Raw genomic sequence first — 18,705 nt, forward strand, 5'->3', positions numbered from 1 at the left:
TATTGACTACAAGGTCTAAAAATCTTTATGTTTAATTCGTTGAAAAAGTATTTTACTTGGCATGTTTCATTTATAAATAAAAACATAAAAATGTAGTAATGTGACTCACTTTTCATTCATATTGAACTCTACCAAATTAACATTTTTTCAATATTTAACATAATATAACAATTATACAAAACAAATAATCAATAATTTAAAAATTATAAAAATTTAATAATTTATTTAAAAATTATATTAAATTCATGTCATAATTTGAAAAACTAATCTACCATTTTTAAGTAGTTTTTTTTTTTTATAGGTAATTGGCTGAAGCCTGAATAGCTTTTGAGTGGAGCTATGCTTAGAATTCCACTTTAGATGTCCCTATTGAGAATTGAAATTGGGTCTCCACAATGAGAACCCAGTGTTTTAACTAGTTAAGCTCAACCCCTTGAACGCTATTTTTAAGTAGTTAAACATCTTGCATATTCACTTAATTTTCAATATATAACAATTTCTATTATATATTTAAATTGCATTCTTTTACAAGGAGAAAAATGTAAATTTTGGTATCATTTTCAACACAAGGACTGTTCCCATGGCCTCGAGTGGTACAAAGAAAAGAATATTTATAAAGGAATCCACATAATACATTTTAAAAATACAACCTTAAAAGGCAAAGAGTGGACGATAAAATTCAGTCTGGCAGCAGGATACTACGACCAGTACAAAGTTTCATAAAACTCCCTCCCTCCATTGCCAATAGATGAATACTTGAATCAATAATAAAAATCACCTACATAAAACCGAGAAATTACTGAGAGCCCCAGGCTAGCAATTCTAAGCACCTTAACCAGATTCTAAGCAAGAAAACAGATGCACTCATTATTTCCTTTTTGCTTCAATACGGTTATCACAAAGGCGATGGAAAAATATTCAGATAGTTTTTGAAACACTCAGCTGATAGATTTCAGGCACAAAGTCTTCTTGTATTTGAGGCTTTGAGTATGCTCGCCGTGCAATAGACTTTCTTGCCATCTCCAACTTCTGAATCTCACTCACAAAATCTTGCAGATTGGCTTTTGAAGATCCTCCGTATTCAACAGCCTTCCGTGCCATGCTCTTCAACTTTTCCGCAACTCTTTTCATCTCCTTTCCTTTCTCCTCAACCAAAACCAGATTTAGAACCTCTTTCACTCGATGCATGTCTGGAATTCCAGTTCTATGTTCACAAAGCTGGATCCCATTGCCCGACTCAACTGCCAGCTTAGAATTAAAGTGTTGATCTGCATACATGGGCCAAGTGATCAATGGAACTCCCAGAGTCACGCTTTCGAGCATAGAATTCCATCCGCAGTGGCTCATGAATGCACCCGCAGATGGGTGAGAAAGAATAACAAGCTGTGGCACCCAACCCCATATGACCAACCCTCTGTTCTTTGTTCGCTCCAGGAACCCCTCAGGAAGATATGTTCGTGCCAGATCAATTGGTGCATCAGATGTGCCAGATTCCATCTTGGGGGAAACTTTGATAGCCCAAATGAATGGCTGCCCGCTGGCTTCAAGCCCACTAGCCAGGGCCTTACTCTGTTCCTCAGTTAAGAAGGTCTGGCTTCCAAACGAAATATACACAACAGAACAAGACCTTTGTGAATCAAGAAACCTCACCAGCTCCTCTTCGCCGATGTCCGCCATCTTCCCTCGGGAGCTCCCTTTCACTGCGCCACCAAAACAATTGCGCGGAAGCAATGGGCCTATAGACCACACCATTTTCCCCGTCAGATTTCTCAAGTGTTGCAGATAATCATCCTCCAGCTCCTCAAACGTATTCACAAGCATTCCCGATCCTTGATTCAGAGACTGCAGACGGCCTATAATGCTCATCATGAATGGGTCGAACAATCCGGCATCTATTTCATGCTTCTCCAATCGCATAGGAGCCGGAAGATCCAAGCTGAGCACAAGAGTCTCCCCTTCTTGCTTCAAAACATTCTGCGAGGCAGAAAGCCATGCAGAATTCAGCAGACTCAACCCGAATGCCCCGTACGTATCAAACACCACGCTTGGGATATTGTGCCTCTTGCTTACGTCCATACTCCACCCCAAGAGTACATCATTTATTACACAAACAGGAGCTCCTCTCTCTTCTAGGCCTTCTTTCTCAAGCACACCCTCAAGCCAACGATCAAAGGGGTGCTCTAGAGCAGAGGCCAGATCAAAAATGAGGTTGCATTGCTCCGTAGGAACTTTATCAAAGCTCTCTATTCCCTCGGGCAGCCCTTCCACTACGGGCGTTGGAATGACTACGAAATGAATATCAAGGCCAGAGGAAAGAGCATTGCCCATTTGGTTTTGCAGGCGTGGTAAATTAGCAGCCGTGGTGACACAGCTGACTGTGAGACCATGCGAGGCCAGCTGCTTAACAAAGTCAAGCAATGGGATTGCATGGCCAAGTGCTGGGAATGGCACTGCCACAACATGGGCTTTTTCGCTCATCATCTTGAAATGAGTTGGGTGATTCACACACAGCTCCTAATGGACTTCTATAGGCAGGAGTTGGGTGATTCAAACACGGCTGCTAATAGACTTATATAGAATTGGCTGATTGACTGGCGCAATCGCAATCTCAATACGCAATTTCAGGTCGATGCCAGCGAAGAGCAGCATATGTGCAATTTATTCCGGTTCTATTTAAGCAGAGAGCACATGGGATCGATAAAATATAATGCAATTTTCAAAGGTGTAAGGAAAAATTAACAATGATTTTGAAGGAGACAACACTGAACAATTCAGCTGTAATTTCTGTCAACAACTTGTCGTATCTAAGCAATTTGTAATCATGGTTACATCAACTTGTTACAGCTAGGCTTCACATTCCCTTGCCCTCCATTTTGGAAGGAAAACATCGATTTGTTCTTGCAGTTGCGAGGAAGTTTGTTGGAAGGTAGAAGTGGTGAGTGATTGGGTGCTGCGTAAATGTCGGAACAGATGAAAAATTTGGGGGTTTTTCAAATTTACAGATGTTGAAGTAGAATTGTAGTAGAAGACGTACACAAAGTGAGTGAAGTGGGTTGAGTTTTAACCCTAATTTGTTCAATAATAGCACTGATAACTACTATTAGTTAGGTAGAAGCTCTCATCCTCAGCTCAAGTGTCACTCAGTAAGCATGTGGCGGTCCATTGACACATGGTGGTCCATTCACACATGGTGGTCTATTCACACAGGGATGCACCGGGCCATGCCTTGAAATGGTAAATATTATAGTGCACAGACTTCGAATTCTAATTAGTGTCTCTCATATCCAATAATACACTCTAGAAATGCTAAAGTTCAATTTAATAATTACGAAGTAATAAGATGATTTTTTAAAATTTAGTAATGAAGTAGGGTTATAAAGTCGGTGCATGTGAATGACTAAAAGTATATATGAAGTTATATATAATTTGATAGAGTTTTAAATTATGTATCTTATTTTTTAATCAATATTTATTATTGCAAGATTGTAAAGTTACGATGACAAATATATCGTAGAAGATAGTTGAGGAGAACAATTAGATTTTTAAAGTGATTTAATGGTGAATGATGTCTTCAATGAGGAGGAGGGAGGGAGCGAGAGAGAGAGAGTAGACATTTGCCATAAAAAATGTAGTTGATTGCACTAAGATATAATTTAGGATGATACTAAGTAAAAATAAAGATCCACTTTCATTGAATGATATGTATTACCTTCAACAAATATAGACCTCCTCGATTTCAGCATGGTTAAAATCTTGAGGCAACCCTACGAAACTGGACTGTTTCGTACCTCACGTCCTCTAGGAAAGGTTGATCGACTTCGTCGGTTAGTCACCTTTTGCTTTTCGTCGTTTGTTTTTGTCATTTTTGAGTTGTTAGATTTTGTAGTTTAAAGTCCGAGCTGCAGGTAAACTGCAAAATCTAACAACTCAAAAAGGACAAAAACAAACGACCAAAAGAAAAAGGTGACTAACCGACGAAGTCGATCAACCTATCCCGGAGGACGTGAGGTACAAAATGGACTAGTTTCATAGGGTTGCCTCATGATTTTAGCCGTGCTGAAATCGAGGACAACAAGTTGCACGTAGAAGATCTAAGGCGGGAGCATCCAAGCTCACAAGCAATCAATCCTATATCACCAAAAAAAATATTTCTTTTTATTGTTTAATTTTTTTATTTTTGGTGTAGATTGGAGGTTCAAGAGAATTTTGTGGATTGTTGTAAGGATAAAATATTCATCTAACAATACTTGGCTTTCATTTCAAAAATCAGAGCAAACAAGGTATTTAATGTGGTTTCAAGGTTTGAAGGGTTGGAGAGGTCCATTGGCTTGATAAAGAGAACTTGTGAAGAATTATTAATATTTGTTTTATCAATTTTGATTCCTAGATAAGTTTTCATAAGACACGTGACTTTTGGCATTTCATTCTTGTCTCACTCTTTCAATTTGGGTGCCTAGAATGTAGGAAAAAGCTAGTGAATTTTGGAAAAATAATTAATTTTTCAAATCCCAAACGAGCATATCTTGGTTCTTGTTTTTAATAATTTTTAAAATTAATTTAAAACAAAAAGGAATTGTATATGGTGTAGAAATCTTTTGAAAGAATTTAATGGGGAATTTCAAGCAATATAAAGGAATTTCAAAAGACAATTAGAGGGAAATGAAAGAGAATATTTAGGTGCCCCATTGTCATACCTCATAAGGGTTCTAATCTCTATACAATGTAGCCTTCAATGGCGTTGAGAAGAAATAATCAACAACAAATAGGTTGGAAAAAGAACTTGCAGGTTGCTCCAAAAGATTACATAAGAAAGAGTGTAAGAAATCGGCTTGAAAAGAGAAGAGGAATAGAAGAAGAGTAAAGAATGAATTTGTAGGTGTCTCAATGGTGTTGAAGGAAGAAATGAGAGTTGTAGGATAAAAATAATCAGATTCTAAAAGATAAATGACGTCATGAAAATATGAAGTCATAAAGGTTTGGAAATTTAAAGGCATGGAGTGACTAGAAACTTTCTAAAATTTTGAAATTTTGTTTATTGATGAAATCCTTCAGAGATGTAATTGTTCTTGAGTAATGTTTTTTTATGAATGTATATAGAAGAGTTTCAATTAAGATATGTTACAGAGTATTTTTCCATGCAATGGATTAGATAACACATTAAGGTTGCAAGATTGGGCAGTTTGATAAGACCCCTTGATCTTGAATCCATCAAAATATTTCTAATATATGAAGAATGTGATGGAAGAAAAGTAAGATTATGAATTATAGACCATATTCATTAGTCTCTATTGAATTTTTTAATTATTTCAATATATTATTGAAGTCATAGGTATAAATATAGATAGTTGCATCTGAAAAACATGTGTAGGATAAGATGAATAAGTACCAACTAATATGGTAGTACAATTATGAAATAAATACCATCAAAGAGTAAAATGAATTACTCAAGTTTTTCCTTAAGACTCCATAGATGGGTCTAAAAAAAAATACATGACATTTACCACATAAACATCATAATGTAGTAAATAAATTATATACAAATAGTATTGTTATAAAGACACTTAGTGCCTTCAAAGAAGTAACTCAAAAATTTGTAGAAGTAGTAGGACATGATGTAATATTAGTGCATTAATTTATAACTCAATAATTAAAATAAAAATATTTCTCATCCAATGATATATTCACCTTGGTGGTGTAAAATATGAATAAATATAGATGGTGACTCTAGAGGAGGATTGGTTTTTGGTTTTAATATCATCCACATGAAAGGTTCTCTAAGGGAACATCACTATCAAATTAAAGTTAAAGATATTCATACAACTGCCCAATAATGGTCATAATAGTAAAATGCACAGAGTATATCTATGTACTATATAATGTCCTTAAAATAATTAAAACATATTAGGTCTTAAACCACTATTAAGATGTTGTAGTATAATAATGAATCTTTTTGTTCAAGATCACCTGTCTTAAGAAATGTGTTTAAAGAGATGGGGCATGAGATCGTAGTCAAGGATTTGATTCTTTATTTTTTATTACCTAGACAAACAATTCACCTAACCAAGCATGATGGTAGAAGTTTAAACAATGTATACTTTAAAACATGTTTTGTACCACCCCATTGAAAATATCAATGTTAGTTCATTGTTCACATCATCTCCATTAGTGATCTACATAAGAATGCCTAGACAAGTAGAAAATTACACTATAAACTAAGCACATTTTTAAAATCCCTACACATTGAGAGGAGCACTTGGACAATTTAAATCAAAAGTAAAATAATGATCACAATTAGATAGAAAACACCTCTCTAAAATAGGAATAGTGAAAATATATTTTCAATGCTTATAAGAAATAAAACATATGACACCTAGTACAATAGTTATGCATATTTGAAGAAATGAACCTCTTAATGTTATTTTAGTGGCATGAGTTCACTTGATTGTTTTAATTAAGGTATTTGGATTTTTGGCAAGGCCCAAACACAATTACAAAAAAGATAGAAGAGTCACCCTAAAGGTAACCAAATTTAGGACTCAACAAAATTTAAAAAAACCCTTAGCCATCTTTACATCTTTCTTCCTTTGTAAAACTACCCAACCAAAATTGTCATTAGCACTTGAAGACCTAGGTCAAGGGGAAGGTGAAACAACTTTAATAGTTCCAATAGGTGGGACAACAAACAAAAAGTGAGGCAAAATAATAGTATTAGGACCAAAACAATTGTCAAAAGAAGTAGAATTATTCTAACAAACAACAAATGGAGAAATAGCAAATGAATCTTTAAAACCAATATGAATCATAGAAATAACCACTTTAACATTGGGAGTACTGTTTTTATAGAAAACAACAACTAGAGAAGTAGTCAATAAATATTTAATACCAACATGATGCAAAGTGATATAGTTAGATTCAGAGGAAGCTAAAGCATGAGAGGAGGGATCTATTATGAAGCCTTTAGATAATATGAATTATCAAGGAATATTGTAAGGTGTTCAATATGATAATTTTTCCACTAAGAAGAAGAGGACTTTTGAGGGCCACGAGAACAACTAGAGGCCAAATTTCCCATAGCAAAGCACCATCTGCAATGAGAATGAATTCCCTCATAATCAACTAGATAGATCATGTCCATGAATGATCATTCACTTGGAAAAAAATTTCACTCAAAAGAGCTTTAGACAGATCAATCTCCATCAGAATTTAGGCAAAGGAGGTATGGTAAAAATTAGTAGTAGCAATATCCACCCATAGAAAATGACCCAAGGAATTACCAATCGCCTCATAGGTAGATTTACACTAGAAATGTAAGGAAAGATAAGGAAACCTCACCCAGATAGGTGAAATCTCAATTGAATCCTTAAGATGGTTAGAAGAGGATATCCAAGGGTAAAGAAATGGGGGGTGTAAACCACACATCCAAGCATTAGCCACAAGAACATATAAGTTGTCAACAAAAGAAGGAAAGCCAACAACAAAGAAACCACTAGCATAGGGGTAAATTTCAATCTTATTGTCCACCATAAGGAGCGACTTGGTAGAGACCCAATTATTCTAATCAAGCAGAGATGACCATAAGAAGAAAAACCTATAGACTAGGCCCAATTCAGAGAAAAAAATCACATTGTGTTTCACTTCCTAGCCTAACACCACCTTGGGGGAGGCAGGGGCACAAGGAAAAGTCACTAGCTTATGTATAGGGGCTTGAGCCTAAGAGGAAGCTAATGAGATTCTCCTCAATAGGTCAACATCAATCCAAGGAAAACAAGGGCAAAAACTTCAGCAACACGCACAATAGGATGAGAGGGGCACTATAGCGAACACACTTCCCAAAAAATATATATTAGGGGCAGAAGCTTCGGCTGGAGAAATAACATGCAAAGTAGTGCCATAAGAAATATGTTGGATATTTGTGAGATGTTTTCTAGAATAGTGTCTTTGCATTGATGTCGACATATTCTTCTTTGTATTCCAATATTGCAGTTTGGTTAAATTAGTTGTTTAGTCAGTGTGTTGCAAATGAGCTAATGCAGTCTAATGGGTTTTGAGATTCTTATCTCTAGTTTATTCAACATAATTTTCAGTGGTCCACATGATGATTTGATCAATCTATGAGATCTGATATTGTGGCTAGTTACTTAGTTGTTCAGTATTGGCGGTTTTTGTGAATTCGTAGGTTGTGCTATGAAATCGTAATATCTTTAGTTGCGGATGTATGGGATGTGTTCTGGATGTTGATGTCTATCCTCAGTTTGATTGGTTCATGTTTGAATATCCACAAGTGAATCTTTCATGTTGACAGTCAGTTTTGATGATGTTCTTGAGCTCCGATGGTGAGATGATGATGTTTCTGGTAATATGAGTTGTTAGGGTTGTTGTGGTGCAATTGATGTTTCTTGTGAATATTTCTAGATCATGTCCTATGCATATTGGTGGTCTGCATTAATAGTTGTGCGTGTTATTGAAGATTTCCTTGGTATGATGATGTTCTCCATATTATGTGACATTCTTGGTGATTGTAGCGTGTTGTGGATGATCGAGGCATAATTATTGGAGGTGTTGCGTGTTTGTGGTATTGATTTGGGTCTAGAATATGTCTTAGCCGACATTTTTTTGGTCTTCATATATTGTTGTAGCGTGTGAGTTTATTATCTTGTAATTTGTATTGAGGGTTTAACCAACCTTGAAATATAGGTTGATGTCTTGTATAAATAAATTTAATAATCATGTAAGATGTATGCCTATGATCCTGAGTGTGTATGATCGAATTGTATGTCTAGGCAAGTGATTTGATCTTTCAGAAGTGTGAAGGAGAAAAGAGAAGTGTTGCAAAGTAGACTGTGTGCTTAACTAGAACTGTACTTAGGCATATGCGGATGCTATTTATGCAGTTCATGTAATCTGGATTATTGTCCGAATGCTTTTGTAAGTCAGTGTGACTTCATGTAAGGTAGTGAGCCTTCCCTAAAGGTTGTAGCCTTTTTGGGTTTCTTATTTGTGTAGTGAGCTCTAGGCAGTGTGCCTGAATGCATGTGCATTCCACATTGTAATATTACATTTACTCCTAATAGGGTATTATCTCATTGTGAGTAGGTTTCCACCATGGTTTTTCCCTTGATCGAGTTTTCCACATCAAAAATCTTGGTGTCATGTGTGATATTGATGTGGTGGTGTTTTATGCTTTAATTGTTAATTATCAGATCTGATTTGTGGTTTAAGTTGCAAAAAGTTTTTGTGCAAACTGATTCACCCCCCCCCTCCCCCTCTCAGTTTGTTGCATTGTTGCCTACAAAATCCACCCATCACTTCTAGGATTGGCCAAATGAACAATATAAGTTGTGAAATGCCTCCAATAAAAGCCAAACGAATAGCCACATCTCTGTCGCAAACCACAACAAGGGGCATTGTGACTATATCTATAACAGAAGAAACATCCTCCCTTGTAGGCCACATGTCAACCACCAAGTCCAACACAAAAGGAGTCATTGGGCAGGATGGTCGATTTTGAATTGGAGCAGGCGAGATAATTCATGGAGTGAGCAGGAACCATGATCTCATATCCTAATCATTTAGTTATGAGTTGACTTGATGTTTATGCTAGTGTAACTAAGTAGTTAAGTTGTCAAATTCTACCTATAAACTAAACAAGGCAATAGGTGCCAACTATTTAAGTTACATGTGATTTTTTTTTTCTTTGCTCATATAATAAAAATTCTCAAAACTAATGTCACTAAATGAAAAAAATAATCATTATTACTTAACAACTACAAATACCAAATTTACATCCAAGGAAAATGTCATGTTTACCACCCTTTTTCTTTTCAACATGAATATTTTATTTTATCTTTAAATAAACTTGTACTAAAGATGATTAAAATATAGATTATTTAAATATAATTTAAATTAAAAAGGGCTCTTCAATTATTTTTCATGTTCTAGTAAAAAAAGTGCTCCCCCTCCCCACTCCATGTACAAATTTAACGGAACTAACACTTACCTATCTAACAGCAACTGAAATGACTGCTACAAACTCTCTAACAAACAATTAGCTACATGCCTAATCATTTTTTTTAACCAAAAAAATGACCCTACATCAAATGAATCTAATTTCAAAGGTAAGCACATGACACAAAAAGTTTAGAAAACATGTAAAAAGGAATATAATAAAAAAAAAACCTTATAAAAAATGGTTCAAAAGGGGACACGTACGTTTCACGACAGAATTAAGGTCGCCCAAACCTGCGACTAATTCTAACTCTACAATTTGCACAAAATAATATTAAACTTTTCTTATAAAGTTCACCAACTTCGAATAATAATAATAATTATTATTATTATTATTAAAAAAAAAACAAAAAAAAACTTATCAACGAAAAACATGGATGAAAGCCTTTTTTTTTTCGGTGCACAGAAAATGTCGTGTAAGTTGATATTTGTAAAGTCGACTTCCTAATAATATACGACAATTTTACTTTTATTTTATTCAATATTTACTTAAGTCTCGGCCCCCTCACATGGGAACCATCAATGCTTTCTCATTATTAGCCGCATTTAAAGATACAAATGCTTGCTTATAATCTTGTAAAACAAGCTTTCCTTTTGGTTCATTTTGCTCATCGAATGAAATGGAATCAATTATAATTAAGAATAATTAGTGGAAAATAAATAGTGATTATAGATGGGATGACAATTGTACATTTGCAACAACCCTTTTATAAAGTAAGTGTTGACAAGAATGATGTTTAGTTTTTTGTCAAAGAATTTATGTTACTTGATGATGAAGAATCTAGAATATTTTCTATTTCTATTTTAAAATTACAAAGTCTATCAATTGAATGTCTTAGATTTTATATTGATCTTTTATCTAGAGATGAGTCTGATATTTTGGATTGGTCCTACTTCATATTTCATCCTATCATGTTGCTTTCTTAGTAAGTCTTTGTTTAATTCATTTCTTTTGCTAATCAAAATTTTATCTCAAAGCACCATCATTGTATTGCAAGGAGATTGGTTCTGCTAGGTCAACCCTCGAAATATTCATTACTTCCTTTTGTAAATCAATTCAAATATTTTCTATTGATTGCTCCTCAAACGCTTTTAAATGAGAGAGAATGCTTGAAAAATTGGGGATATTTCTTTGATGACTAAAATGAGTTTTTTTTTAAATATTAGTGCATGGCATCAAATTTTGTATTTAATGTGTATTTAATCAATTTAGTGTAGCAAAATAAAAGGGGTTTGTTAGCTAAACTTGAATTTTATAATTTGGAAAAGTAAGGGTTAAGTCAGTGGCTATAGGGTCAATCATGCAATCATGGAAATGATCCAAGGACTACAAAAATGACCTAGTGTATAGGCAAATAGTTAAAACTAGGTAGTTAGTGACTATATGGAGGTAGGTGTATGCATAATTATGATAAATACTTAAACTAGATGGATATCTTGGAGTATGCACGTATAATAATAAATGCTCCAAATGAATGAATTTCATGGAGTATGTGTATATAATAACAAGGTGAGGGTTAAATTCATGAAAATATGTGCGTATATCTAGGGATAATTAGAGTCTAAATTAATGAGCCCAACTTTGCATAAGATTATGTCCAAAATTGTCAATATGTACATACATCAAGATACTTCGTCAAAATGGATAGAATTCTAGTATTAATTTTTTCTTCAACTTTAATGTGCCTATGAATCCTATTGTAAGATCACTAATCTCAAATTATATAGCACTCACAAACATGCATAAAAAGTAAATTATCAAACACAAAGGCGTATCAAAAAAGGGAATCCATATAAAGTAACAACAAAATGTGATTAGGCAAGTTTGTCCTTTTGTATGTGTTCTCTATAGATACTTGCAAAATAGCGAGAGTGTATGTATGAGTGGCATCTAGCTTACTAGGGATACTTGGATAAAAAAATATGAGGTTGGTAATTGTTTATGATTTATAGGAAAATAGGTAATACATAAAAAGAGACTTTGTTTGTTCAAAAATTGTAAGGATGTATTATGCTTGGTATCCACTTGAGATGACATTGAAGTACATGAAGCACATGGCATGCCACATGATATTGATTATGTGGTTATGCCAATATATTTGTAGTGCTTAAAACTACTTGAAATTTCAACATAGGAATGCTAATGAGAATATATGTATTCCTTGAATATGTTGTATCTATATAATACAACAAAAATGAAGGATGGAAAATAATGCATGCAAATAAATGTGTCTCTATAACTTGTATATCATGTGAATTATGAGAAATAATGAATAAAGGATGAATGCTCATATAAACACTTAAGGCATCATAAGAATATGTGGTTTGGAGATAGCATCAAGGTAAAGTGGGTGATATAGGACTCAATGGCCAAAGATGCCCATGTAAGTACATAAGGCACTTTGTGTGCAATGCATATGTCACAATTTGATATCAAATAGAATAAACACAATATCACGCAAGCAAGGTGATAAATAACTACTATATGTTGGTAGGAAACAATAACATGTGGGTGAAAGCATGATGTCCCCATTAATGTAGGTATGCAAATGTTAAGGGAAAGAAGATGTATTATGTCCTCAATATGGAGGCATAGAAATGGTATGCAAGAGGAAAGGCATGATATCTATGATGTGAAAAATAGGCTAATGAGAGTAAAAAAGTGGGTTTTGTTACATCTATGGAAAAGAGCTTATAAATTTGAATATAACTTGAGACTAAATTTTGGTGGCAATCTAAGATGAGGACCATGTCATAATTTAGACACCCAAGCTAGTGACCAAGCCATTGGCTTGAAAATAATTAAAATTTTCCACAAAAGTATGTAACATATTATTGAAAAGTTCATTGAAAATGGACACATATAAAAAATGAACTAGAAATGATGATAAAGAGAAAATACATGTTGCTAATCTAATTTTGAGGTAACATAAATTATCTAAGAGTATTGTGTTAGATAGATATGTTATATTTGCTGGTAACTTTTGGTAGAAATTGTGGAAAATGATTAATAATTATTTAAAATTTAGTTCAACATATCATCCATAGACTTATAGTTATACATAAACTATATAAACAAGAATTTGGAAAACACATGAGATGTTTAGCAATTGAAATGACACGTAGTTGGGACTTGGCATTATTATAAGTTGAGTTTTCCTACATAATGTAGTGAACAAGAATATAAACACCATTCTATGTTATATGTAGAAAAAATCTAAGAATTTTTTCAAAATTAAAAAAAATTACCACAAGTTGACATAAGAGAATCCAAGATGTAAGAGTTGCCTTGCATCACCCAAAATACCTGATCTCTAATGTTTTTTTTTTCCGAATTTCCCAATATTATTTAGTGATCATACTCTTGCCTTTAAAGACAATTCATATTACAGAAAAATGAAATTGTTCCAATAGTCATTTGAGTACATTAAAGATTAAGATATAGATTTTATTGTATAGCACTATACATTGTTCTCATACCTTCAAAACAAGTAACATAACTTTAGAATGGTCTGGTTCTACATTAATATTATAGGCTATTACGCTTGTCTTGTATAGTGCACCAACTTCGAATAATAATAATAATACATTATTCGTGGGATAAATTAGAAATAACACTGAAAAACATGGATCAAAGCGATTTTTTCGGTGCATAGAAAATGTTATAAATTATGATATTTTTTTGTAAACTCGACTTCCTACTAATATTGTGAGTAATAGTATTATTATATAAAACATACTACAATTTTACCTTTATTTTATTGAATATTTAAATGAGTCTCGCTCCCCTCACATGGAAACCATTAATGCTTCCTCATTATTAGCCGCCAAACACAATTATTGAAGATTCAAATGGTTGTTTATAATATGGTTAATTTGGCTCGATTAAAGAAATGGAATCGATTGAGAATAATTTGTTTAGATTAATTAGAGATTATAGTTGAGATGGATAAATTAGACCGTTGTAATAGCTAAGTGTGTAATTCAAAATATACAACAATGCAATAGAAAATAATATATAAATAAAGATTTTTATTCTACATCTAGTTATAATTCTGATTGAGAAAAGGTAAATAAGAAAATGACAAGAAGGGTGAAGTGCACACTCTAATACTAAGAGGAGGGGTGAGTCAGTATTACTATGAATTTTAACACTTTCATATTTGTAAATATAACTTCAAAATCATCAAGCAAACAACACATGCAAGGACACAATTGTTATGTGGAAAACCCCTAAGAAAATAAACCACGTCAAAATATTGTGTTTATTAACTTCTTAGAAACTATAGGCAACAACCCACATAAGACATTGATCTTACAAACGTGAGGTCCAACTCACTAGAAGTACCAACTCCCTCTAAGAACCAACACTGTATGCAGCACTGACCTCCAATAAACTCAATTTGAAAAACTTCATTGTACTCTACTCAATCTTTATAAATCTATGGTTTCTTCTTTGCTCATCATCCTCTATCTCTTAGTCAAAATAAAAATCTACATGTAGCGATACATTCTCTTTTTTTGTTTTTAGCAAAAACTTCACTTGACAACCAAAGAAAGACACCATGCATTGAATCTTTCTTTTCATGTCACACTAAATGTTTCTTTTATGTCACATTGAATCTTTCTTTTTATGACATAAATCTGATTTTTAAAACCTTATTTTTTATGTCACATTAAATCTTTTCTTTTTATGACATAAAATAAATTTGGTTTTAATCTATCATATCCTCAAACATTCTTATTCTTGTTTCATTCTAAAAGTGGTCATCTTTATGTGATTTTCTTTCTTCTCATGGCAACTCTTATTCTCAAACATTCTTTTCTTGATGTAGAGATGTAATTTGGAACTAATTAGGTTTCACCAAGTAGGATAAGACTACCAATTAACCAAATTAGCCAATACATTGAAAGATGGGTGAATCCAATAAATCTAGCCTCGATTCAACTAATAAAAGGGCAAAAATTTCTGATTGGATTCACTAGTTATGGTTTGGTTCCCTCTTTCTAAGTTGAGTTGTGAAAATGTTGAAATTAGGGTAAAACAAGGAATTTCTTATGTAAATTGATAGAAACAATAAGCTATAGGTGTCGTATGGATCCACCAACCTGGATCTGAGCAAAAGAATATGTTTAAGATCTGTAGCATCGTAAATTGTACACCCTTGCTAGGGTGGTACAATTCTATGCTTAGTTTAGCACCTGTCTTAGTGTGTTTGCATCTCGCATTGTAATTTCCCTTTAAGCATTTAATTAATTAATTTAATTTAATCTAAAGTCATATTTCATCACTCCCCACATCATAAAATTGGGCCCCTTACCCTAAGTGTGCCCCTTTTCATTTTACTCCTCTAATAAATCATTAAATCATAAACCCTAATTATGTCTTATTTCGACCTTTAAGGCCTGATTTCGCATATCAAAATACCTCAAAATCAACTGTAGCTTTAAGATTCACTCTAATATCATCATATCTAAAGTCCTTGAAAATTTGGTGAAAACTTGGTCGGACTAGGTGCAAAGTGCACCTAGTCCCCGACATTTTTCCCAAAATTTTGGGAGCATAATTCTATGATATTATAATGCTTAACCCCAAGAAATTGGTGGGAAATTCAAATCCTAGGTCAACCTAAAGATGAAATTAAGATCTAGGGTTTCATACATAAGAGATCTCTTTCTTCATTTGAAGGTAAGGAAGAACTAGAAAAAAAGCCTTCTAGCGAGCACAAGGAGCCTTCTATGTAGTGAAAGAGAAGCTTGTGTGGAGTCTTCAACAACATTCATCAAGCATTCATCATCAATTAGGATCCTTGAAGACATTGAAGAATAATAGGAGATCACAGACTGATGATTGGCTTGTACCCCTCCCTTGGGGTTGGGTATGATTTCATTTTGTTTTCATGTCTTTGTGTGAGCTTGTTTACACTCATTTTCGCATTTACATTTATGATTTAGATAACTTAGCATCATTTATTTGAGCATTTAATTTGTCAATTACAAGCATTTAAGGTTTACTCTTTAGGGTTGCTCTAGATTGTTTGCATTCATCATTTTAGGGTCTTGCACACACACAAGATTCTCGCACACACTATTTTACTATACAAATTGGCTATTTGTTGAGGTGGAAATCACCAAAATAGGGGTCTGACTAAGGAAAAACCCTACATAGCCACCCAAACCCTCTCTTTTCAGTTGCAGGTGCAAAAACAGGTACCTGAAAGGCCTCCCGGATTAGCAAAAGGCACAAGGCCTCAAATTACCCCAAATCCATTAGGGACAAGGGCTTGGAACCTTGGTCCTGCCTAGGACAGGGGTGTGGCACCCTGGTCCCCCTCAATTTCAGTGAATTTTAACAAGGTGAAAGCTCAGGATCTCTAGATTGGAGGCCTATAGTTGTAGTTCTCTATCAAATCATCGGGGACAGGGGTGTGGCACCTTGGTCCTAGTCAGTTTGGCTCATATTTTTGCATCAGGTACGCATCCATATTCCTCCACCTTCTCTTCTTGCAGTATCTCAGGTTCAATCCTACAAGTGTACGTAATTTTGGTTCATATATGCTTCATTGTTCATCTCCTAGTCTAGTTGATCAATCTTTCACATCTTACCTTCATTTACAACAAGAGGAATAGAAACCTTAAGAGATAATCCTTGGCACTTTCTTTCTCACAAGAAGTATCCAAATTGAGCTATCTATCTAGGCTCTTTTGTATTCCCAATGTGTTGGCAAAAGTGGGATTAGGTCCTAGTCACCCGATCTGGTTTTTCCCCCTCTACATTTTGGTGAACCCGACGCGAATCCAATCTTCTTAAATTCTGATTTATGTGCTCATATTTGAGTGTTTTTTCTATTTCAAATTCAAATTTACATTTACAAGTTTCATTTCCTTACAAATTTAAAAAATTTAGAGGTCAATTTTGTTAAAACCCTAATTTTTTTAAATTCAAAATTGAACTTGTGGATAGCTTAATTTGGATCATTAATTTCATATCTGATTTAGGAAAATATTTCATTGATAAATTTTATTTTCTAAATCAACATTTAGAGTGCTTTCATTGGTTAAAATTTAACATTTCCTTCTATTTTGCATGTGTTATAATTTGAAAGAGGAAAATTGTTGTCACGATGCATTCATTTCATAAATGTGATAATGGGTTAGCTTCCATTGTTTCAGTTTTTCTCTCTCTTAAAGAACCTCCTCCTCTCTATGACAACATTTTAGTGCCTAAAATATTTGTTACCAACCCCTTCAAAACTCTCCCATTCTCTAAGGATGAAGATTTGAAGAGTGATTTTGACAATTCTCCTAAATTGTGCCCTTCTCATCTAGCTATCTGAGAGGAAGAGGCTGATATCATAAACACCTTTCTTAATGTTACTTTACCTTCTTTGCATGATGCATCTCTAAGTTAAAAGGTATTGATGGATATTGACTTATCTTCTCCTAAATTTGGTCTTACTAATGGGGGCATGTTAGTGCAACAAGAAGTTATGAGCACTTCTTTCAAAGATCTCCTTCCTAAGCATGAATCTTTGGAGAAAGATGTCCATCTCCCTCCTAAGGAATACTCCCCTCATGAGGATCACTTTGTGAAAGAAGATGGTATTGTCCCTACTTTTCCTAGTGATGGCATTTCCTCTTTTGACTTCAACAAAATTCTTGCTAGAGATGATGCATTAATGAGAAATTCTTCTCCTTGCCCTGAAGCTTGTCCTAACCATAAAGATGCCTTAGAAAAAGAAGACGATCAATCATAATCAATTACCTTAATTCTCTCTCCCCTAAACATCCTATTGAACACATTTTGAGGCAAGAGGATTATTTAATCACATGTAGTGAGTCTCTCCCTCCTAAGGATGAAGAATTAATGAACAATGTTATCCCTTCTCCCAAAATTGGCAATAACAATAAGGACATCTTTGTGCTTGAGATATTTCTAATACTTTTTTCAATGACCTCACTATTTGGGATGAACCATTAGAAGAAGGTGTTGATTATTCTCTACCATATGAGAGTAACCCCTTGATAGAATTTCACCTTCCATTAGTCTCAATCATCTTTTCTCTAAAGGTAAGGCATCTCCTTTTCCCCAACTAGGTTCTACTCATAAGGATACCTTAGCTCAAGAAGAAATTATTAACATCTCTTTCAAAGGTCTCCCTCTCAAAGGTGAAACTTTAGGGAGTAATGTTGATCCTTCTCCTAGAGAGTCTATTCCCCATGTAGATCCTCTGATGATAAAGGATGATGTGACCTTTCCTACTAATATTCTTCCTTCTAAAACATCAATGCCTACTCCTAGTCTACCTCCAAAAATATGATCTTATCCATGATAGCATTTTAATGCAAGAAGAGACTATCAACAATTCTTCCAACAATCTTGTCTATTCTTCTTATAAAATTCATAAGGACACCTTTGATATTCCTAAACCATCTTCAATCAATTTGATACATGTGAATGAAACACCTAATAAATCCCTCTTCATAGTTCAAGGTTCTTTTCCTTCTCAAAGTTCCCAACGTAAGCCTATCTTAGTGGTTCAAGGTGGTTATGTTAATGATTATTTTTTCAATCCTAAGAAACTGTTATTACTGTGCAAGGAGGTTATCTACTAAGAGCCCTTATGAGTATGCTAAGAAAATCACTAAAGAGAGTTATCATACAGTTTCTCATACCTACAACACAAGAAACAATAGGCA

General features: G+C 34.0%; 1 protein-coding gene across 1 annotated transcript; it reads right to left on the reverse strand.

Annotated features, from left to right (window-relative positions):
- Nucleotides 1-918: 918 nt before the first annotated feature.
- Nucleotides 919-2,481, reverse strand: LOC131053840 (scopoletin glucosyltransferase). The gene has a single exon (XM_057988484.2). The coding sequence runs from the start codon at nt 2,479-2,481 to the stop codon at nt 919-921; it is 1,563 nt and encodes a 520-aa protein (XP_057844467.2).
- Nucleotides 2,482-18,705: the final 16,224 nt, after the last annotated feature.

This window comes from Cryptomeria japonica, chromosome 1, assembly GCF_030272615.1.
Source record: "Cryptomeria japonica chromosome 1, Sugi_1.0, whole genome shotgun sequence".
NCBI classification, from domain to species: domain Eukaryota; kingdom Viridiplantae; phylum Streptophyta; class Pinopsida; order Cupressales; family Cupressaceae; genus Cryptomeria; species Cryptomeria japonica.